We start from the raw sequence: 24,607 nt of genomic DNA on the forward strand, positions 1-24,607 counted from the left end.
AACTGATGGCCAGAAGTCAATGGTGCGGCCTGTTTGGACAGTGGTTTGGGGAGCCCATGATAGTGTGAGATTAGGTGAGAAAGTCCCTGTGGTCTCATTCCCAGGGAGACAAAACGTATTCAACCCCAGAACACAGTAGGGGTCTGTAGCAAGTCGGATTTCCCCCTTATCTCCCAGAAGGATTAACATCTTTCCAAGGAAGAGCAGGTTATTCATTCCATTCTCCCTAATCATCAGCAGAAAGCGTGTTTATCTTGACCTTAAACGGTGTCTCCATGGGCAGTGTCTGTGCTCCGGAGCCCGCGGCCCCCTCTGTGCTCTTCTCATCCATCTTCAGGGTAGCCTTGTGTACCGCCTGAGGGAAACAGGAGCGAAGTCAGTGCTTGCGAAGCCACTTGGATATCCTGGATGGGCAAAGGCCAGCAAGAGGCCCAGAGAGGGAGAGGCCTCTGCCAGAGTCACCCAGCACAGCAGTAACTTGGCTGGTGCCAGCGGCCCCAGGGCTCCTGGCTTTTCTGCTGTCATCCCTGAAGGATGCTCAACAAGTAGATGCAGCATGAAGGAAATAAATGATGCAGGGGGAGCATCAGCTACAGGGAGGGGGACAGAGTGGGGTTTGCTATGTTTCCCATGACTTCCAGGGAAGCATCAATGGTAATAAACGCAGAAAGGCTATCCTGAACTTTAGCTGGATGGAAGGGAGATGGGGGCATCCCTGGCCCAAAGCCTCCAGCCCGCTTCACACTCCTTTCATCCTCCCTGTGGAATGTTAAGAAGGAGTCAGCTTCCAGGGTCTGATGACTCAGACCCCAGATCCACCTGAAAGGGCATCAACATCTGTGACTAAGTATTTGACACTGGGAAATTGATGGGCTTCTGTGAAATACTGACACATTTCATTCCGTTCTACAAAATGCTAACAATTTTACTGGCAAGCCAAGAGCTGATGTTTACATATAGAATGGCAGCTATTAACACATCTGACTGCGGAAAAGAAAAGGGCCACTGTACTCAATAAAGGCCTATAGGAAAGGGGCAGGTGGTATTGAATGTGTATGCAAAGTCTGCAGCGGGAAAAGTTTTAAAAGCAATAACATTCTATGAACTGTCTTCCTTCCTGTTGCAAGCTAGAAAATGCAGCTGAGTGAGCCACCCACTGTCAGCTCATCTTGGCAACTCAGATCCTTCCTAGATTGGCTTGAATTTAGCCCCAGCCAATCCCCACCCACTTGAGCTCCATGCCTTCCCACTTCCTATCCTTAGGCCATGCTGCTCCCCCTACAGGAAGATCTTGCCCACACCCTTCTCTGCTTGCTGAAATCTTCCCCCTTCTCAGTGCCCTTTAAGCCTAAAAGTAGGGTTGCCAGATAAAATACAGGATGTCCAGTTAAATTTGAATTTCAGATAAACAATGAAATTTTTAGCACAAGTATATCCCACGCGATATTCAGGATATACTTATACTAAAAAAAAAATCATTCATCACTTATCTGAAATTTGAATTTCACTGATGTCCTGTGTTCTATCTGCTAAATCTGGGCACCCTACCCCGAGTGGTCCTCTTTGATTGCCGCCAATAGGCAGGTGCTCAGCCTTGCTGGAGACCACGGAGTCCTTTGCTTGCTTATCTCTACATTACGTAGAACATGTTCACAACTTAATCCTCACAAGCCTAGGTCAGTTCTAGTCCTGATGAATGTTCCAAGCCTCCATCCATTGTTTGTTGCATTGAATCAACTTCCAAAGTAGGACCAGGAGATTGATGGTTCAGATTTTAAAGACTAGAAACACGAGGCTTGGGAGGTTATGTGATTTGCTCAGGATCATACGGCTGGTTAGAAGCGGAGCTGGATTCGAGCCCTGCCTGACTGGTGGGTGAGCTCTTGGCTCGTACAGCTGCTGGGACAGTGGCTCTGGCCTGGGGCTGTATGAAGGCTCCCTGTGCTGGATGGGGCAGCGTCGGGCCAGGCAGGCTTACCTCACCCACTTTCAGGCTTCCATGATGGGAGATTCTGGTGAGATCACCGTGTTCCTCAAAGATTCTGGTGATACCCAGGTAGGAAAGAGTCTTCTTCAGGTCGAGGTTTCTGGTGATGAACAACTGAGGCACAAACACATCTGTGACCCTAGGGAGTAGAAAGTGACCCAGATGAGCAGCAGGACCCTGCCATTTTTCCAGGCAGGCTTTAGGAGAGGTGATGATGAGGCATGTGTCCTCCCAGCCCCTGAGGTCTCAGAACTTCTCTCTATCCACAGAATGAGGAGAGGCTCCTTAAGCCTGGGATGGGGTTTTAAAACATCCATGCTCTCTGAACTGTGTTCCTACTTCCTATCAAAACTGCCCGTGCCCTCATCCACAGAAATGTCCTCGAGTCCCCGTGTCTCAGGATGCCTTCAGCACAGCCATGGAGGGTCTCCCCACTGTAGCCTCAGCCATGCCCAAGCCCTGAGCTAATTGTGACCCCAACAATCTGGTGCTAGAAGCAGCAGGGCCCTGAGGTCGGAAGCCAGTCAGAACTGAGTTCAGATCCACTCTGCCTTCCATGAGCTCTGTGACTTGGAGCAAATGATTTCACCTCTCTAAGCCACTTGTATGAAAATGATGATGGTAGCACCCACAGGACCAGAAGAGGGCTAAAGCGAATGCACGGAAGGTTCTCAGCAGCGTCAGTGATCAGCAAGTGTTCTCCCCTTGGCCTTGAAGGAGCAGCTTCACGTCCTCCGTGGGTGGGACCTGGGTTGGCCTCCCTGCCCTGGGCCTGGGGTCGGATGTCCTGAGGCACCTGTGGACCCTGGATTCCTGTCCACCTGGTCGTGGACCCCATTTCTTCTTGCTTCTGCAAGGACCTCATTCCTGCCTTCGTTTCCTTTTTCTCCTGCACCGTCCATAGATGACATCTACTGGATCACCCTCCGGGGAAGACTGCAGGCTCTAACAACCCCCATCTTCAAATCAAAAGCAAAAACATCTCCCTTGGCCCCTAGTCACGCCTCCAGCTTCCAGCCCATGTCTTTTTTCTTTCAGGGCAGAAGCTGCCTCTACCTCTATCTCCACGTTCCCCCATTATCGCCTCAACCCATTTCTCCAGAGTTGCCGCTGACGTTGCCTTGCTAGAGCCAGCAGCCACATCTCCGAGAGCGGCGCTAGACAGTCAGTGCTTTGTTCCATTTCGAAGCGCTCCCACCCAAGTCCACCCAAGTCCATGCCCTCTGCTCTCCCGGTCCTTCACCGGCCGCTCCTCTCGTCCTCTGCGGCTCCGCCTCCTCGCCTGTCTCTCATCACCATAGTGCTCCCAGGCTCCCCTCCGCTCCTCTTCTCTTGTATATCTTTTCTTCCTCCTGAGGGATTTCATTCTGTGTCGTGGATTTAAACACCAACGATAGGCCCAGTGACTCTCAAACTTACCTTTCCACTCATCCATTCATTAAACACTTTTTTTTTTTTTTTTTTTTTGCGGTACGCGGGCCTCTCACTGTTGTGGTCTCTCCCGTTGCGGAGCACAGGCTCCGGACGCGCAGGCTCAGCGGCCATGGCTCACGGGCCCAGCCGTTCCGCGGCATGTGGGATCTTCCCAGACCGGGGCATGAACCCGTGTCCCCTGCATCGGCAGGTGGACTCTCAACCACTGTGCCACCAGGGAAGCCCAACACATATTTCTTTTTTTTTAAATTTATTTTTATTTTTTTATTTTTTAAAAGCTATCAAAATAATTTTAATTATGAGAAGGAGAAGGAGAGAAGGAGAAGGAAAATAATTGCATATTCTCATCAGCTATGTTTGATCATCGTGCCTCCCCCAACACATATTTCTTAAGTGCCTACTGAGTACCAGGCTCTGTTCTACATGCTTAGATGCATCTAGAACAGGCAAAAATCCATGCTCTCGAACTTGTGCTCTAAAAGGGAAGACGGGAAGTAAAACCATCACAACAAAAGTGAGACATAAGCCTAGATACATGGAGTGGTAGTCTCAGTAAGTGCTATGGAAGAAAAATACAGATTGATCTAGGGGGATCAGGAATGCTGGAGTAAAGGGAAGATTTGAGCAAGCTTTCAAGGGGGCAAAGCAGTTCCGCAAGTTATATTTTTTTTCTTTTTTGTGTGTGGTTATTTTTTTTTATGAGTGAAATGGCAAGCCACAGTTGGGTTTTGAACTGATGAGTGACATGGTCTTGATGTGGGTTTAAAGCGATCATTTTGTCAGCTCTATTAATCATATACTCTTGGTGGTGGGGATAGGGATGGGAGTTGATGCCAGGAGACCATGTGGAAGCTAGTGAGCGCAGTGGTCAGATGCTGGGAGTCATAGAGATGGTGGGCAGAGGCCAGACTCCAGCTATATCTTAAAGTAGGGCTACTGGGATTCCCTGGTGGACTGAATGAGGGACTGAAAGAGTGATCAAGGAGGACCCCAGGGTTTTTAGCTTGAGCTCCTGAAAGGATGGAGTGGTCATTGAATGAGATCAGAAGCTTGAGGAGTCTCCATGGGGGGAGATCAGGATGTTCATTCCAGACGTGTTGAGACTAAGGTCTCATCAGGCATCGGGAGAGATCCTGGATAAGCAGATGGATATGCGACTCTAGAGTTTGGGAGAGAGAACTGAGGCTAGGGATAGAATGATGTGGAAGTCGTGGTTGTACAGGTGGTGCTGAAAGCTCTGAGGCTGATGCACACACTCAGAGGTGAGTATCAGTGAAAGAGAGGCACTCAGTTCTGAGACCTGGAGGAGAACGGGGGCAGTGAGGGAGACTGAGCAGGAGAGAGGTGAGAGGAGGGGTCCTGGAAGCCGAGTGAAGGACACCTCTTAAGAAGGTGGGGTGGCCAAGCTGGGTCAAATGCTGCTGACAGGTTGAGAAGGAAGGTCTGAAACTGGCCCAGGATTCAGCCACATGGATGCCCTTGGTAACCTTGGTGATGGAGGTCTCCATGGAGAGGTGAGTGCAAAGGCTGACTGCAGTGGGTCTAAGAGAAGATGGGAGGGGAGGAGCTGGGTACGGTGAGCAGAGGCAACTGCTTGAAGGTATTTACCTGCAAAAGGGAGCAAAGAATGGAGCAACAATGGAGGAAGTAAGGTCAAGAGAAGATTGTTTTTTGTTGGGAGAAATGAGAGCATCTTCCTATCTGATGGAAAGGATTCAGTGGAGAGCAAAAACATTTGCTGATGTAGGAGAAAAGGGAGTTTCTAGGGTGATATTTTTGAGTAGTGAGGGGAGATAGGGCATAAATGGGGCATAAATGGGAAGGTTGACTTCAGTTCATGCCAAAATGGGAAGGCAGATGCTGGAAAGCAGATACACATCCCAGTAAATTTGTATACGTGTGATGGGGTACCCAGGCTGGGAGTGGACCCTCAAAATTTTTACCGAGAAAATGGATATATCAGCAGTTTGATGTCTCCTATAGGTAGAGCTTTCTATTTGCCTTTGAGAAAACTGAGCCTTTCCTCTGGGGAACTCACCATGGCAGGTCTCTATGCAAAAATCAAAACAGACATCTTTCTTCTGAACAGACAAGAGTCCAGGCTATAGTCACCCACAGCCTAAATTCCCAGGTGTCCTGCACAGACAGCTAATTGGGGTGTATCATTTAGGTGTGTGTCTGTTGACTTGGTCACTTCTCCTGGGGAAAAGGTGAGTTTTCTCTTCAGCCTCTCCTAGAACACATGCAAGAGTCCATCCCCCTGCCCTCGCCTAGAGAGGACCGATGCAGAGGTATGGACTTGACAACTTGTCCTTCAGACCCAGTGAGCTCAGAGGGTAGGAACGTTGGACCCTCATTCAGATGAAACACAATTTCCTCCTTGGGAACCATGGGCGAGACCATTGCCCTGCATGGTGATGTGGAGTTTCCCGTGTAGGGGTGGACTTTACTGCTCTCAGCCATCCTGGGTCCAGAAGTGACTGGGGAGACAGGACCTCAGCTGGGGTGAGAAGAACACTCCTCTCCATGGTGCTCCTGGCAGGGATTCCTGGCTTCTAGGCACGGAGATTCTGGGAGCAGTCATGGTCAGGGGGAGGCAGACCAGGAGCTAGCTGGGAGGGCGCTCTGGAAGGGACCCTGAGAGAAGCCTGTGCCTGGACTCCATGAGAGACCACCTCCATGCACTGTAGGTATCCCTGGGCCCAGACTAGCTGGCCTGCAGGAGATCTCAAAGTGCTTATCGCACACTTGGGTGGAGGAGCAAAGGAAGGAGGGTGGGGCCCTATCCTGAAACCAGAGACATGGCGACAGTCCCCCAGGAACATCTGTATGTGGTTAGTAGTGGCCTCGTGGTGGTGTCAGCTCTGGGGGCTTCAGAGGGGCTTGGTGAGGGGAACATGAAGCACCAAACATTGGCACCAGAGCTTCAGCCCAAGGAAAATTGTCAGAAATGACTGGGAGAAGGAGATGGGGGCTCTAAGGATGCGAGTCCCAGTGATACAACTGCCAGGTCTCAAGCCACCATGATTTGAACAATAAATGATATGGGATCTTCTGAAGTCCACGTCTCATGAGGCCAGGACTTCTGGGTGAAATGAGGATGGGGGAGCTGGAGTCCTTCCACCTTCCTTTCCCCTTACACATCCCTCAACCCCTTAGGGAGGTCCCCAGGACTTCTCTGTGAATCTAAAACTCTGTAGAGCTCAGGCTGGGCACCACCAGTCTCTTTGAGGGCATGCCTGTGTTACGGGAACCCACGCCTTCACCTTCACCCGATGAGCTGACGTCCTGAGGTTCTCACCTGAGGGTAGGAGTAGGAGAACCAGATTTGCAGGACTCCTGTCATTCAGCAAGCCAGAGGTTCAACAGATCTGAGGACCTGGCAACTCTTCCTCTTCAACCTGTTAGAAGGGGAGGGAGAAAGTACCTTACTCTCGTGGCATGCCCTCTGGGGGGCAACACTGTGCTCAGGCACGTTTAATTCTCTCGAGTCTTATGAAGTCGGCATCGTATGACCACGTCATAGATGAGAAAGCTGGGTCTCAGCTAAGGTTGGAACCCAGACTCTTGTTTCTGTCTCAGGCACCAGACTTTGCCAACCCGAGGCCCCTGGTTTGCAGCAGGGAGGATCAGGGGGTGTTGTGTAGAACCCAAGGTGTAATAACCCTCGTGGGGCCAGCCATTTAGCCTGCTGCTTTCCCCTACCTTCTCCCGCCCCCTCCAAATAGTGACTTCATCTAAAGCATTCAGAACTAGAATTTCTCTCTCATGAGCTTGCAGCGAAATCTAGATATCTGAAATGCATTCTGCAATTCCCCCGAGGGTGTGTTCCCAGGTGAAGGAAGCTGCATTCGCTCGGTTACCACCCATGGACAGCCCAGCTCAGTCCTAGCATTGTCTCTGCCTCTCTTAGAACCCTCCTCAGTTCCCGACAGCACGTTGGGCATGGCAGAACTTCTCAATAAACACCTTTTGGATGGAGAATGATGGTGGGGTCAGGTGGAAGAGAGGACAAAAGGACCAAGGAGGAGGACGTCCTGATACCGCTTCTACCCAATGGAAGTTGCCCTTTCCACCTCATAGACCCACTGAAATGGAGCAGGACCTTATGGTTCTCGCCCCCCATGTCCTCAGCCTGCCTTTTGTCTGTGGAAAAACTTTAGCCAAAGAATGAGTTTAATCAGAGAAGTGAGAAAAATGCAGAAACAAAAGAAAACAGTCAAATGAAACCAAATAATAATAGTTTAGTCATGAAAGCAAAGGCAAGGAGCTTTAGTTCCTCAAGGACTATGGGTAATATTCTGAATCATATTTGTTGAGCTGTCTTATAGACACTGACACCCGCACCAGGTGGAGGATGTTAACTACATGATGACCAGTCTGTAACCATGACATAAGTTGTCACAATTCTGAGAACTGGCCTCAAAGGAATGGGAACAAACTGACCCTGGAACTAAAGATTAACTGTACTTAAAACAATGAAGATGACACAGATCAGACCACTGTATGACCAATTTCAAGATGACGGTCAGAGCTGACTATGCTGTTTCTGCATGTAGCTCCGTCCCTCCATCTATAAAAGCTCTTGCCCACTGATTGGGGTGGGAGGGAGTCGGCCTTTGGTCCGCCCTTCCCCCTGCCCCCTCCCCCGCCCCATTGCTGGCATCTGACAGAAAGCAAACTTTCCTTTCCATCAACTTGCCTCTTTTTTGGCTTTTGAGCGGTGACCAGCTGGACCCTCACTTTCGGTGCCACAGACCCTGTCCTAGCCCAGCAACTTTCGAGATACCTTAAAGGTCTACAGTGACATCAAGCCCCCAGGCCTTAACTCTAATGCTAGCTCTCATCTTTCCTGAGAAAAGCTATTAGGAGGCAAGTGCCTGGGAAGGATTCTGGAGGCTTGCCTTAAATCTGTTCTAACTTTATGTTTTAAAAGAAAATTATTTACTCACTTTGGTTCTTCAACTATTATTAGTATAACTAACTTGGGGCACACTTCACTGGTTTTATTATGACACCACAGTTGAAAACAGTCTTGTACAATGTACAACTCACAGCTCCCTTTGACACTCCAAGTGCTTTTGCTCACAGTTTCCCCCTGCCTGTGATTCTGTCGCTCCTATCCCTTCCATATGCACTGCTATTCAGCCTTGAAGACGGCACCAATGTCACCTGCACCGTGAAGCCCTCTCTGACCATCACTGCCCGTCAAGTTTTTGCTTCATCCTCTGCACTCTCATAATGTTTAAGCATCTATATTTTTATGACTTGTTTTCCAGTCTATCTCCTACCAAAATATAAGTTCATCATGGAGCCCAGAATAGGGCTTATCCATGGGGTAAGAGCTCAGTAAATCTGGGCTAGAAGAAGCCAAGACAGTGGGAGGAGATGGAGGAAGAAGGAAGACACTGCATGTGTCAGGCACCCTCTTTACCTTTGTATGAGTAATTTTTTCCATCTGGCAAAAGTGTTCATCCCCAAGGCTTCCTCCACGTGCTTCATTTTGCCCTCATCAGGAAGAATGAAGACTGTCGTCATGTTGCCCTGGTAGGGCATTTCCAGGACAGTACAGGAAAGCTAGTCATCATGACCAACTTCATACATGCCCATGTGGAACATCATGGGCACCTTCACTGCCTTGTTTCCATCCAGAATGAAATCTTCCTGTTTAGTTGCCTTTAGATCAAATTCATGTTGCCACCTGGCTTAAGATTGAAGAAGAACAAAGTGACACGTGTGTCCTGAGGGAGAAGAGGTTACTGGATCCAGTTAACCCCTGGGTCTCTGTCCACATGGACTTAAGGAAGGGGTTTGGATACTCGGGGATATCAGAGTAGGTCCACAGGAATCCCTGACCTCATACCATGCCCTGAAGACTTCTGGTGAGGTGAGCTTGGTCCCAGGGATCTGTTCCCAATGAAGCCAAGACTAGTGTTGCTGACTGAGAGGGGAGCTTCAGACTGTCCTAAGCCCAGGTGCTCCTGAGGCTGAGAAACCCTTGGATTCTGTTACAGAAGCAGGAAGTGGATTACACTTAGTGGGGGCTATTTGGGTCTGATGTGAGTGAAAATTCTCAAGTCTATTCTAAGTCAGCCCTGGAGGAGCCACTTCCATGTGGGACTAAGAAAACAAAATTAACAGGCTGCCCTTGGGAACGTGCTGAAAAGCAATGAACTCCTAAAGCTGGGTGTTTTGACCCCTACTTTTTCACCCTAAGGACTCTTTGATGGCATAAACTCAGACCTGGGTCTTTTCACACTTGCTACCCTCAGAGCCCCCAGTATAAGGCCCTTAGGGCCAAGTCACTGAGTTCAAATTTCTGGCTTTATTGCTGTAGAAGGATGACCTTGGACAAGTATCTCAATCTCCCTGGGCTTCAGTGTCCTTATCTGCCAAATGGGGATATCGATGGGAATCTCATAGGGCTGCTGTGAGACTTAGTAGGGAAAGGCAGCACAGCTCAGTGACTGTGTGTAGTGAGTGTTGAGTGGATGCTAGTCATCATCAGCATTATTGTCGTTGTTCTTGTTGTAATCTAGGGGATGTAGGGACTTTGGGAAATTCTTGATTCTCCTTTCTTCCCTGCTTTGGGCAGACTGAGATTTCAGTCTACTATTATCACTCCTTTTTTTTTTTTTCTATAGCCATCAATCTCCTTGTGGATTTGGGGAGAGCTGAACTTCCATATTCAGGACCACGTTGCTGACAGCCCAGTAGTGATCTTGCTTGGCCTGACGGTTATTGGCCTCTCATTCTCACCTATGTTGGCCAATATTTGTGTGTGTGTGTGGTGTGTGAGTGGGTGTGTATGGTGGTGGTGGATGAAGCTTGGATTGGAGAATATTTTTCCATCTTCTTTTTCAGTACCTTACCCTCAGACTTGAACAATCTATAACATGTGGTAAGAAGACAAAGGCATCGACCAAAGTGATCATGATCACCACCATCAACATCATCACCATCCTGGGCATCTACTTGGAGATATGGAAAGCACAGCCCTCAGGTCAATAGAAGTGGATTCTAGTCCTGACTTTCATTGGCTGGCTTTGTAACTTTAAGTAAGTCAATTAATCTCTCTCTGAATTTCACTCTCCTGATCTAAGAAGTGGGGAAAAGAATGTCAGTCCAACCTCTACAACCAATGTTGTGTTAGGATAATCAGTAATAATAAAAATTCACATATGGAGAATAGACTTCAAAGAATTCATTTCTCATACATTTTCACTTTGAATTCCAATAAACACCCTATGAGCTATGTATTGAGGTACTCCTTTTTCAGATAGGAGAAATAGGATTCAAAGGGACTAATTACATGTGAATTCAAGGTTACAGAGCAAGCAAGTGGACCACCTATGTATTTAATTCAAGTCTACTGGTCATCCTATCCTTTTCACATCAACATGCCCTAAGCTGTACCTTGAAAGAAAACATAATTGATAAGAAGCATCACAGTGTCAGGGTCTATCTTCTTGATTAGGTTGTTGATTCTCCACTGGGTTTTCACGCTGACATAGTCATTGATCTGCTTCTGAGCATTTTCTGAGTTCTGGAAGTTGGTGGGGACAGTGTCTGCCTTGTACAGGTTCTTGACATCTGTCAGAAACTTCTTCTGTGGCTTTAGCTTCTGGTCGATAAACAAGGCATTCCCGAGTCTCAGCTTATGGTCCTGGTTCACCTGGTTCAGCCTGTGGATGAGGTAATGGAAGCCTTCATGAAGATCTTTCTCAGGTATATTCCTGAAATTGAAGGCTTCCTTGATCTCAGCCAGGGTGGAGTCCTGGGCACCCAGACACAGCATGGCAAAGGCCATAGAGATGCTCCAGGGGGAGAACAAGATATTATTGTCAGGACTGTTGAAGGACAGCTTCTTGAACAGATTGAGGCCAAAGTCTGTGTTTCTCTTTGCAAGCTCCTGAGCTGTCATCCTTCCCTTCCCTGCTTGGCCCTGACTCACAGCTTCATGATTCTTTGGAGAGAAGTTGGGCTTCAGAAGACCTTCCACGGTGAGGAGCCCAGCCAGAAGCAGGCCCGGGCCCAGCATGGGGTTCATTTTCCTTGGAGATTGTCCTGTTGAGTAGTAGACCCGAGGTTAGCAGAAAAGAGAACAAAAGAACCCCATTACCCCTGTCTTATCCACAAGGAAGACCAATGAAAGAAGTGACACAGTGACCAGCATGTGCTGTGCATAGCAGTTCATAAGTGCTTTGACATCCATTACAGCATGTAGCCTTTGCAGTCACCTCAGGGAATAGAAGTGATTACATAACTGAGAAGTCTGAGTGTAGAGGAGTCTTATAGTAAGAGGATCTCAGTTCCTTTAAGGAACTGCTTCCTCCCTCCATTGGATCACAATAAGAATACCCTATGGTGTGGGCATCTGATGCAGGCTAAGCCATCATAACACTGTATTCCCCTGCCACACTGATTAGTTAAGAAATGAGAGGGTGACAAAAATCAGATAAATCAGTGTCTTTCTTTGAGAATGCAAAGTCCTCTTAACTCTGGGGTGACTGACTTAATGGTAAAGCCTTGGACCTGAATGTGGACATGACATCCACATATAGAAGGAAAGATGAGAGAGAGAGAGATGGAAAGAGAGAAATAAGAAGACATATTTGGTGACATCTTTAGAGTTCCTGGATTGAGCTTTACCTGAAGCCACCCACTTCCATTTTTCAAAGTTATAAGAGCCAGTAAATATCCCTTTCAGAGCTGGCTGGCTTGAGTTGGAGTATTTTTCCTTACAACCAGAGATAAAGTCCTTTGTCTAAGATCACATGGTAAGTGGTAGATACCCACCCCAGGAGAACCCAGGTCTCTAGCAAACTTCCTTCCCTAGACCTTTTCCAGGGAAGAAAAGAGGACAGCGTTATGGAGAGAAAAGGCCAAATCTGCCTGGCTCCAGGAGTGCTGCTTCTTTCACCACCTCTCAGGTTTGACATCTCCCCATAAGACTGTGAGCTTTTGGGGGACAAAAAGTTCATTTTCTGTTTTCCTTTCATCTTTAGCCCTTATGCTGCCAAACTACAGTATTCCAAAAAGTGTGTTCATTTCAGTAGTTGGACATGTTGATGATTCTTTAGACCAACTTATATGTCAAATAAAGGCAGATTTCTTTGCTTGGTCCTCTGTTATCAATTCCTGTGTTTTTTCCTGTAATTTACATCTTTACATACTGGTAATCTGTGGGAAATACTGAGCTGCTCAACAATAAAGGCTATTCCTGGTGGTTTTAGATTGGGTTCCTGAGAAGCAGAGCCTGAGACAAGGGTTCAGGTATATATTGTATAATGGGGGAATGATCTTAGGATGAGCCCCTCAGGAAGTGAGGGAAGCAGGGCTGGAAAGGGAAGGAGCTCAGTGAGGATGTGGCCTCAGATAACATCTACTCTGGACCGGATCCACAGGGCATGTCCGCGCCCTGGAGCACGGACACCCTGGAAGCATTGACCTTCTGAGGCAAGAGGACTGGCTTTTCAGAGGGAATTAGTCAGTGGCTGTGGTCTGCCCCTCAGGATGTAGGGCTTAGGGCATCACTTTCTGGGTCAATTAGCTCCTATCAGCCAAGGGAAGTTTTCTGGAGAGGAAAGGGCAGCTGTGAGCTGGTAGCTGCCAACTTTCACAGCATCACCAGCCCCGGGGACCTGGGCCCAGCAGAGTAGAGTCCACTGCAGCTAAATCCCTAGCGCCTGGCACCAAGTAGGCTCTTTCCAATTGATTGAAGGAGAGGACCAATGAGGAGCAGCACAAGGCCTGCACCCAGGAGTGCCCCCAAATCCCCACGTTCTTTGTGGCCCCAAAACCTCTATGCCAGGTCCTGTGGATATGGCCATCATCACAGCAGACATGAGTCTTCAGGGAGCTTGTGGCCCAGTGTTTGATACTGTACTGCCATTGCTTCCCATGATCCCTTCTGTCTTCCTAAGGAAACTTCACTTTTTTTTTTCAGGTGTCTACCTCAGGCAGCTCACATGCTCAGGGACAGGGAACCCCTCCCCAGCTCTAAGGGTAGCCCTGAATGAGTCAGGGTAACCTCCACTCCCCTGCTAGTGACTGGTCCCCAAGCCAGGCCTAATCCAATCAGTGCACAGTGAGTTTCTGCCCTGAGAGTTGTTCAAGGAGGGCCACGGGACTGAAGTGATCCAGTGAGGGTGTATTTCAGGGCTCTTTGCTGGAATGTTGGGGTGTTGCCCTCTCTCTTCCTCTGGATGTCCAGACAGATGTAGATGCCAGGGACTACCATAGCCCTTTGTCCCAAGAGGGGAGTGACTCTAGGACAAAGCCAGAACACAAAGAGGGTGCATACAAAGACTTTGCCAAGAAACTGGGGCGGGGGCCCAGAGTAAGTTCAGCTGGAGCCCATCCTACCCCTAGACTTCCAGTGATGCTGGTGTGAGTTATGTGGTCAGTTACTTCAAGGTGAAAGTATCCTAACAAATACGAGGTTTTTTATTCTTATTCATTTTTTTATTTTTTGTGCTGGGACTACTTACCAGGCAGACAGGAGTCCTGGCTCTGATCTTGCACTTCATAGCTGTGTGAAACTGTGGAAGGGCCTTCCCCTCTCTGAGCCTAGGTGACCTCTAAATACCTTTCACTCCTAATGACTCATTGTTTAGTAAAAATTAAAAACAGCTGGTGATGAACCAGGGCTCTAGGGACTGTCTGAAAATAGATTATAGAAGTGAAGATCAATAAAATCCCCGAGGTTGTTTCAGATAAAGGAAAGAAAACAAAATGGAAAGGACTCAATCTCTCAGGTTGGACCATACAATGTCTGCCTGATTAAAAATAGAAACTTCTCCTATTCAGAGTAGCAGGCCACCTTTGTGTTCATTATTTCCCAATGACTGGAAATGAAGAAGTTAAGACATGGCCGTCAAGGAGCTGAGAGAACATTCTAGCAGCAGGGTGACCAGCCAGGTGAGGTGTGAAGCAATTTGAGCAGGTTGCCCCAGGAGCCAAGTATGCATCAGGGCAGGACAGGGCTAGAACTCAGAGCAGAGAAGGGAAACTGTAGGAAACTCCATCCTAGAAGCATTTTCAGGCACAGACAGCTCACATAGGCAGTTCTACAGTGATGCCTGGTCAGTGACCCCTAAACGTTTTTTCCTACTCCACTGAGTTTCAGAAGTAAGAACTGATTATGGAGTTAGAAGACTGAATCCTGGTCTTATCCAGCTTATGTGTTTGTTCGGTGGCTCCCAATAAGCCTCTTTACCCTCCAGAAACTTAATATCTTCATCTATTAAATGGGGAGGAGGTGATACCTTGTCCCCACTGGGGACCCTGCTCAGGCCCACTGGGTGCTAACAGCCTGGCCTTTCTCCCCTCCAAGCAGCCCACACTAGCCCCATTTCTGGGTCCTTCCATCTGTCACTACAGGCCCTACACTGACCCAAACTTGTCAGATGGATACTAGTCCCAGATGCCCGAGTAGGCTAATTTTGATCCCATCAATTAAAATACCCAAGGGACTGGTTATTTCCCAATAAACTGATAGATTGCCCAAGTTGAGCAATTCTTTGTTCATTCTTATTAGGGACTGTGTTTATTTGGTTTTATTTACTTGAAATAAAATAAGTAAATAAAATAAAGAAGGAAAAGAACAGGATAGAAACCGAACTTTGTGGAGTACACATGGGGCAGATAAAGCTATAATCAGAATTTCCACTCTTCTCTGACTATCCTGGGTCCACATTCCCTAGTAATTTGGGAAAATATTTTTCTTCTCTTAAGAGTAGTAGAACGAGCATGGCATGGACTCAGGACTCATTGATCCTAAAGACAGATCCAAACCAGGTGTATTCCAGGTATAAACAAGAAGCCCTTTGGACGAGTGGTTGAGGTGCCTGAAGTCTACACAAGGGGTGAGGGCGGGGTTACCCACAGGGGGCGGGGCAGCCGGCGCTGCTTTGATGCCCCGCACCATCCTCAAGCCTGGTAATTGGAATACCCTCATTACAGTGACTAAGGGATGGGAACAGTGAGATATGATAACACTTTTAACAATAATAATATTTGTAATTTTACAAAGTACTTTCATACTTGTTATCACCAATAGTTTGAGGAAACAACACACCAACAAATGGAGCACACACAGGGTACAGAAGAATTACTCCACGCATGGTGCTTTGACTTCATGGTGAAAAGACCTCCTCCCCACCCTCCCCAGGTCACCTGTCTCCTGACAGTCTGCTATCCTATTTCTCTTCTCTGTGATGAAACTGAGCGAAAAGGAAAAGTTTAGTGGTGTCCGTCCTCAAGCCAATGAGACTAAAAAGTTTAGGATGCTTGGGACGACCTCCCATCTTGAATCACTTGAGCCCTAATGAGCGAGTGTCCACCAGCCAGAGGGCCCCTGCTCAGTGAGGGGGTCTCTGCCTGCACAGGCTGGACACAGGTGTCCTGCCCCACGCTGCAGCATCTGAGTCAGCGGGAGATACGGGGTTTCAAGAAGGCCCGGGTTGCGAGAGCTGTGACGTGAAGCTACCAGAAGCTTCCACCTGCTCCGACCTTTGCACTGGTTTGTGTGCCAGCTTTATTCTCTCTCTCTCTGCAAACTGGCTTCTGCTGTGATCCGCTGGGCTTCCGTCAGGGCAGCAAAACCAAGGAGAATTATGGGATATAAGGGATTACTGCTTTGACGTGTTTTCGGTTATCTATCCCTAAATGGGAATAAAGGTTCTGAAGGGATCCAGGTAGCCTTTGACAGACAGGTGGGAGAAAGAGCAGAGGGTTCCTAGGGTGGGACAGGGGGTGCCCAAGATGGAATTCCCGCTCTCAGACTGCCCTCCACTACCATTCATTCATTCATCCAAGTCTTCACTGACTGTTTCTCTGGGCCTAGCACTGTGGTAGCCTTCGGGGCTACAATGCTAAAATATTCCCCCAGGTTGCCACAAATGTAGGTTTTCCCTAGAAAAATACAATGGCTCCCTCTCCTTTTATCTGGAATCCAGTGGGAGAAAGGTCTAAAAATTCATCTCTAGGTTTGCTATGTCAAAGTCTGCTGATGTAGATAATTTAGTCCCCAAACCTGGATATTTAATAAAAGGAAAAAAATACAGGCTATAACCCCTCAGCTGAACTCCGTGCTTGAGTGGCAAAGGAATTGAGGTGACAATCAGGGTGGCCAGCGTCTTGGGAATTTTGGGGGCTTCAGGATTCGCCTGGGAGGAAGTGAGAAGGAGGGGAGAAGGAGGGTCCAGGCGGACAGAAGCCCCTCTGGACCTGGAATGCAGCCTGGGGAGAGCCCCCTGCAGTGCAGACAGGAGGCACTGAGCATGATCAGGTGATCTCCAGGTTGGCACGTGCCACCCGATGGCTTTTCTCCCCACTCTGTCTCTACTCGACGGGATAAAGTGTGCCAGCAGCTCTCATGTCCCACCTGGGTGGTGACAGCCATAGCCATAGGGGTTTCTTTGGATGATGAAAGCTCCACTCTGCCTCTAGAGGATTGTGGTGGAAAACAGCTTTCTCTGTCACTTCTTGGGTTGCTGTGATCCTGTTTCCTTTCTGTCCTTCCCAGCAGTTTCTAAAGAGATGCCCTAAGCCAACATTCCCTTGAACTTCTCTTTCAACAGGACTTTGATTCTGGACCCGTTGCATAACGTCACTATCTAAGGGGGCCCAACCTCCCACCATCAGTCTGCCTGGCTGACCTGCTCCTGTTTCCGAAGCAGCCCCCACAGGAGTCTGGTTCTGTGCTGTGGTGCTGGGTCTTCAAAGAGAAAGCAAGGGCATCTTCCATCGCCGGGTAAGTGTTTGTCCTCACAGCTGAGCTTTTTGCAGTTCATCACTCCCCCATGCGTTGGCCTCTACCCACCTTTCCAGAAGCATTCCTGCTAGCCCTTCACATGTCCACACTGCAGCTGACGCTGCACATCCCTTCTCCCAAACATCTGGGGGCTGCACTGCCTCTTGGAAACTCCCTCCCATCCAGCTCCCTATCGCTGCAGACAAATAGAGCCTTCAAGTCAAATTCCACCACCTCCAGAGAGCCTCCGGGGTTGTTTGCAGTTAGAAGAGGCCACACCCTTCTCTCCCCCACTGTACCTGACCTGCACGTTTCCTAGGGCACGGCTCATGGGCTGTTTGCTGCTTGTCATTTGCTCACTGCCCTGGTTTCAACACTACCTTCACCAAGAGCACCCATGACCTTATGAACCTGTGTGTCCAGCCCGAGTCTGGTGGACATGGAGGCTCACTGCCTTCAGCCACGGGGCTGTGGTCTGCAGACAGAGCTCAGCCCTCGGCTCCTTTAACCGAGCAAGATGGGGATTTAAAAATCCAGCCAATTCAGCCCAAGATGGACAACTCTACTGAACAACGTTCCCTCTTGGCCAAAGCTTGGTCACGCAGTTCCACTTTCCCGTCTGCTCCATCCCACCTCCCCTCACTTCCGTTCACAGGTGTTGATCCCCGTCAAGCATCTTCTACCCAAACTCCAACTCAGCCAGCAGCGCTGGGCCTTCTCCTGGGCTTCTTCATTTGTTCTTTCATTCAGCAAATCTTGATCCAGCCCTGGCCATGTGCAGACACCGTTCTGAGCAATTGAAATTTGGCAGCAAGCAATGTGGGACTTAAAGACCTGCGGGGAGAGAGACTAGAAAGAAGCAAATAAACGAACAAGACACTGTAAATGCTGTGAGAATGGACAGGCAATGGATCAGAGAGTGACTTGGAGGTAACCACCCTGGATGGAGGGAGTGTATGGAAAAGCTTCTCTGAAGAGGAGATGTTTGATCCGAGTGCTGAAGGTTGAGAAGCAGCCAGCCATGGGAAATGCTGTTCTATCAGGTTATTTTTGTCTGACTGCCCTGGACATCTCACCAAATGCTCCCAGGCCCCAAGTGGCCTCCCCTGTCCCCAATCCTTACTACACTCCTCTGCCTGGGTTCATGACCTTGGGGGATGGCACGCCTGTCCACCAGGCACTCAGCCCAGATCCTTGCAGTCCCCTGCCCCTTCCCTGTCCCTCATCACCAGGTCCTGGTGCCACCAGTCTTCTGGGGTGACCACACCCCCAAGCCAACCGCAGGCGGCCAGCACCCGTCATCAGCTGTTGCAATACTCACCTGACAGGTTGCCCTTCTCCATCTTTCACCAGCCTTCTGACTCGTCTTCTTTTTTTTTTTTTTTTGATACACATGTTCTTTTTTTTGTAAATTAAAAAAAATTTTTTTTTGGCTGCATTGGGTCTTTGTTGCTGCGCACGGGCTTTCTCTAGTTGTGGCAAGCAGGGGCTACTCTTCAATGCGCTGCGCGGGCTTCTCACTGCAGTGGCTTCTCTTTGCTGTGGAGCACGGGTTCTAGGTGCATGGGCTTCAATAGTTGTGGCACATGGGCTCAGTAGTTGTGGCTTGCGGGCTTTAGAGCACCGGCTCAGTAGTTGAGGTGCACAGGCTTAGTTGCTCCACGTCATGTGGGATCTACTGGACCAGGGATCAAACCCGTGTCCCCTGCATTGGCAGGTGGATTCTTAATCAAACCCGTGTCCGCCTGCATTGGCGCCACCAGGGAAGTCCTGACATCAGTTATTTATTGCCATAATAATGCTGCGTAACAAACAACCATAAAACTTCAGTGGTATATGATCATCACTGGTGGTGTGTATGAATGGAGTCAGCTAGGGGACTGGGTGCTGTTGATTTTTTTCTGGGCTTTGCTGGCATGTCTGGAAGTTGGCTGACTGCCACCTAATCTAAGCTGGCTTCCCCCAGGATGCTGGAGTGACTTAGCTCTGTTCCACATATCTCTCATTCTCCCTTAGACCAGCCTGGGTATCTTCTTCTCCTGGTGATGACAGAGGCCAAAGAACTCAAGTGGAAATATGCAAGGCCAGGGCTGAGAAATAGTAACCTTAATCTGTTGGCCAAAGTAAGTCTTGTGGTCGAACTTGGGATCCGAGCGGAGGGCACTACACATCGATGTGCAAAGAGAATGTGTGCAGGAAGGGGTGAAGAATCGGGGTGATGTTTGTCATCTACACCAGGGATGCTTAAGATCATGAACACATATAAAAACGAAAACTTTAATGGTCTCTATGCTTGGTGTGAGAGTGCTCAGTAAATGTAGGCTAATGTTATAATCCTTATCATGACTGTGAAGTATACTTTACAGACCCAGTACCCAGTAAAGGGGGTCAAAACTAGTATTCTCACTGCTCCAGATAAACTTGCAGGAACTCACGGACCTTCACTCTGTCCGTCTCACAGTTCCGAGCCCTCCCCACCACCTCCAACCGTGAACCCACTTCAGATGCATCTCATTTCTCCTCTGCTCTGGTTGGGGAGATGCGCTATTCATCCCTGTGAGCAGGAGCTCCTGCCTGGTCCCCGTCGACTCACAACCCTTCCCAGATTGCTCAGGACCTCCAGTCACAACCTGTTCTCCAGTCGCATTTGTTCTCCTTTTCAGTATGGCCCCAACCTGCTCTTCTGACCTCATATCTTCTTGTTCTGCCATTTTTACCCTGCGGTTCAGTCAGATGGGATCACTACTACCCATCCCCTGCCACATTTGCCAGGCCCCATGCTCCGTGTCAGTCACGGGTTGGCTGCTGGTCTGCTCCAAATCATCTTCACTCTGGAACCCAGATTCCCTCCCAGACACTGCCAGCCTCGGTGGAGGTGGGAAAAGAGCAGGGTGAGCTGCGCTTGCTCGTAAAGCCTGGTCCCAGAAGGGACATGCATCATTTCTGCACTTACTTGAATGCCCGGAGTCAGCACATCAACTTTTCTTAGCGAGGCGGCAGCTCTACTCCAGGTTCAGAATCCCTGAAACTCTTTGTTGGGAAAAAAATTTAAATAGATTGGAATATTTTGTTGCCAAGTGTTTTCAGGTTTACAGATATGAGGATATTTGCAGGTAACACCTTTACATGGCTTTCAGCAGCTACATTGCATAACAATAGAAATGTTTCCATACATCTGTTTTCAAGAGATGTTCAAAGCATGAGGCTGGTTTTTATTTTATTTATTTATTTTTTGCGGTACGCGGGCCTCTCACTGTTGTGGCCTCTCCCGTTGCGGAGCACAGGCTCCGGACGCGCAGGCTCAGCGGCCATGGCTCACGGGCCCGGCCGCTCCGCGGCATGTGGGATCTTCCCAGACCGGGGCACGAACCCGTGTCCCCTGCATCGGCAGGCGGACTCTCAACCACTGCGCCACCAGGGAAGCCCTGGTTTTTACTTGTTTGTCTTTTGAAAACTGTTACTTTCTCACTCATTATTAAAACCTTTTTTATATCAAAGAGACATTGTTTTTTGGAAATAAATCCACTTTGAAAGGAGACCCATTTTTAATTGCAGAGGAAAAATTCAACAAATTTGAAACACCTATCCTGTGTAAAAGAAAAAAAATGTGCAACTCATCTTTAAGAATCATACTTTCAAGTACCTTACGTAAGATAAGCAGAAAATTTCTGTGTGGTATCAAAGCTTTCAATATAAATAATTCCTTACCTTATGATTCCTAAAGATTCAATCTGAGATGTTTATTTTATAAAACTCATTATATTGACAATATCTTTCAAATAAAGACGTTGAAAATGACTGTCTTACTATATAAAGTATATTTTGATAATATAACACATTGATAATATGGTTTGCTTTCACTTATATAAGGAGATTCACATGTGGTGCTGCTTGTATAAACATATCCCTGAATTCTTTGTATCTTCTAGTCTAAACAAATGCTGCATCTGTGCCTACACTCTTTTTTTTTTTTTTTGCGGTACGCGGGCCTCTCACTGTTGCGGCCTCTCCCGTTGCGGAGCACAGGCTCCGGACGCGCAGGCTCAGCGGCCATGGCTCACGGGCCCAGCCGCTCCGTGGCACGTGGGATCTTCCCGGACCGGGGCACGAACCCGTGTCCCCTGCATCGGCAGGTGGACTCTCAACCACTGCGCCACCAGGGAAGCCCCTGTGCCTACACTCTTTCCCCATAAAAATATTGTTTTGACTTAAGACATAGCATAGTGTTGAAAAAAATATATTCTCCAGTAACCTTTCCTTTAGTGTTTCACCAAAAAAATAATAGTTTTTTAGGTATATTTCACTGCTGAAACAGAATCTAGCAAACTCTAGATCAAAAAGACTTTAGCAAACATCCAATTTGAGACATATTAGTCTCAGTACTGTCATCTAACTATAGAGCAAACCACCCATATGAGGAATTTGTTTGATTCAAATCCCTGCTTCGGATCTTCAGCAATGTTTTCTCTGGTTCATTAAACAGTATTTGCTAAAAAATGAATTCATTTTAGTTTGTTGCCATATGATTTTCCATGCACTAGTTCAGTTATTTTTCTAAGACCGACAGTATGTGACTTTTTGTTTTCATTATTAAGAAAGATATCTAAAAAGAGGCTTCTCCTGAGAACGTGGTCACATTATCTTTCTTGATCTGGATCCTGGCTATTTGGATGGGTTCAGTTTGGGAATAATTAATGAGCTGTACACTTATAATACGTGCTTGTTTCTGAATGTGTATTACACTTCAATAAAACATATTTAAAGAGATTTCTAAAATGTGTTATTAAAATGAATAGCATTTTGTAATGTGACAGATTGAATACATGAGTTTAGACAATGCTGAAAAAATCTAGAGATTGGTCTTAGTTTTTAAATAGCTGGCTAATTGTGATGATTCCACACGATCAGAGCTAATATTTCAGGGAATAACATCTGTTGAGGAGTCAGCCTTCTGGAACTGTGTTCAGCTGCAAGTAACACAAGACTTGACCAAATAACAGCTTAAACAAATTAGAAGGTTTTTTCATACAACAGAAAGATGACAGTTCTTGGCATTGTTTCAGCAGCTCACAGACATCAGGACTAGTCTTTTCCACTGTTTTGTCCTTTCTCTCAAGATCACAACAGAGCTGCCACACCTCTAGTCATCACATCTGCATTACAGAAAGGAGGAAAGAGGAAGCCACAAGGAGGAAGGGTATTACCTACGCTAGAAAAAGAAAATTCTCCCCAAATCCTTAGAAGATGTCCCATTATTTCTCCTTAGCCACATTTCTGCTCAATTATCATCTTTAGTAGGAAGGGAAACTAGGAATGGAGCTTTTTTGGAGAGCACATGGCTGCTCTGTATAAAACTGGGGTTCTGCTAGCAAGAAGGAGAGGCTGGCTGTTGGAGAAGCATTGAGCAGGGTCACAAGGCGAGGCCTGGAGTGGTTACGCTCATGGGTGTAAACCCGTATTTCAAATGATCTTTGAGGCCTTTGGAGCACTTTGGCTGATGCCTTATGAGATGTGGTTTGACCTTCAGAGTGCCTTGTGCTGGGCCTGATGGGAAGCCAGTATTCGGAGCAGGAGTAGACCAGAGCAGCCTTTGGGCTGGTGGGGAAAAGGCATTCTGTCTAGATGTATACAGCCCCTCACTTGGGAGGAAGGACTGGCCAGTGCAGTATAGATGGATTTCAGCCCCCACTTGCCTCCTGCCCGAGTGCCCTTGTGCAGTTTGCAACCTGCACAACTGTGTGCAGCAGCAATACATGTCAGTTCCACCATTTCCTGTTTGTACAGTTCTCTTTGCATAATTGGTTTTATTATCCATAATCTATAGCTGCTTTGTAGGAATCTCTTTAAGTGGGTTATTCATGTTGTGAGGGTTAGTTTAATTAACCCCTGGTTAATATAGTCTGTATACCCTGTCAGTGCGCTGAGCCAGAAACTGCAATCTGAACCAATCATCAGAAGTTGAACCAAGGACAAAGGACAATACTGCCCCTTGCACACCGTGGGGTGCTCCCCCCACCAACATAACTTGGACTCTGCACGTGGAGTTGCCTGGGTGACAGGTAACTGAGTAAGAGAGCTGGTGCAAATCACGTATTACAAACGAGCAGAGCTTCATTTCTTTTTTATTAAAACGATAAAAGGTAAACAAAGTTCTAATATTTTCTTCCATGTTTTCCAGGATGCTCTAAATGCACCTTGATGTTTGTTTATCTGTTTTACAGTGAATCAATTCAGAGGACTTACGATTTTTAAGAAAAGTCCTCTCTAAGGGAATCTTTTCCTCCCAGTCTTCTGATCATCTATTCTAGGATAAGCAAAATGGCTGAATTTCTGATTATCTGGTTCTGCACTCGTAGCAGACATGACTAGTCGATCCTAGGACTCTTACCTGCGGAGCCCAGCACCTCTCAACCCCGTGCTCTGGGCAGCTGTTAACATCTGATCAGGAGGCAGCGTCAAAACGCACCTATAGCTATTGCCCACCTTCAGACGTGGAGGGGCCGATTCAATCCAGTTCAGTCAACCTTTCCTGAGCACTTCTGCTGGACACAGGGAGAGAGACAAAGAAATCAGACCCCCTGCCCTCAAGCATAGGTACTTATAAACCCTCATCACAGAGTTTTCATCTCATCTTATCACTACATCCTATAACCATACTGGGAAGCCACCATACAATTAAGCTCTTCCTCTGTGTCCTCTGTTTATCCATCTATCAACAGGGGTTTCTCAACCTCGGCACAAATGACATTCTGGGCTGGATCATCCCTGGTGCGGGAGGCTGTCCTGTGCATCATGGGGTGTTCAGCCTCATCTTTGGTCTCTACCCATTAGATGGCAGTAGCCATCCTTCCCCCAACGATGACGATCCAAAATGTCTCCAGACATCACCAGAGGTTCCCTGGGGGGCAAAATCCGCCCCCACCCTAAGTTGAGGACGGGGGCACTAAAGCCCCATTCAGCACCAGATTCTCAGGCTAACTCAGGACACAGAGAAGAAATCAGCCTCCACAGAGGCTTGGGAAGGATTTCTGCGCCATCTGCTGGCGACTCGAAGCCTTGTCCTTGCCGAGCCTGGCGAACTGCCCTGCAATCAGCCAGATGGAAGCACCCCTGGGAGATGGATGCTCCGAGGCTTAGCCTGGGGAAAGGGCTGGAAAAGAAAATGGAGAATGTAAGACTCGTGTTCGTGCTTTGTATAATATTCACACGTTGGAGCATAAACCAAGGCTGCCGGGGTCCTTGGTGAAGAGCTGCGGTCTTCTCTACCCTGTGCTTCTCAGTGGGGTGACTTTGCCTCTCAGGGGACATTGGCAATGTCTGGAGAGGTTTGGGGTCGTCACAGCTGGGTGGGGGCGGGGGCTCCTGGCACCTAGTGGGTAGAGACCAGGGATGCTGCTAAACATCCTTCATTGCACAGGACAGCACCC

The 24,607-nt window shown here is 47.9% G+C and overlaps 1 protein-coding gene across 1 annotated transcript; it reads right to left on the reverse strand.

Annotated features, from left to right (window-relative positions):
- Positions 1 to 166: 166 nt before the first annotated feature.
- LOC309802802 (serpin A12-like) lies at positions 167 to 11,495 on the reverse strand (the record flags this gene model as incomplete). The annotated part of the gene is given in 7 exon segments (XM_082618686.1): positions 167 to 189; positions 192 to 247; positions 249 to 355; positions 1,979 to 2,126; positions 8,856 to 8,998; positions 9,002 to 9,126; positions 10,838 to 11,495. Coding segments are annotated over 7 exon segments (1,236 nt in total). The 5' UTR covers positions 11,472 to 11,495.
- Between the last annotated feature and the right edge of the window lie 13,112 nt (positions 11,496 to 24,607).

Source organism: Mesoplodon mirus, assembly GCF_964341445.2.
Source record: "Mesoplodon mirus genome assembly, chromosome: 4".
Taxonomy (NCBI): domain Eukaryota; kingdom Metazoa; phylum Chordata; class Mammalia; order Artiodactyla; family Ziphiidae; genus Mesoplodon; species Mesoplodon mirus.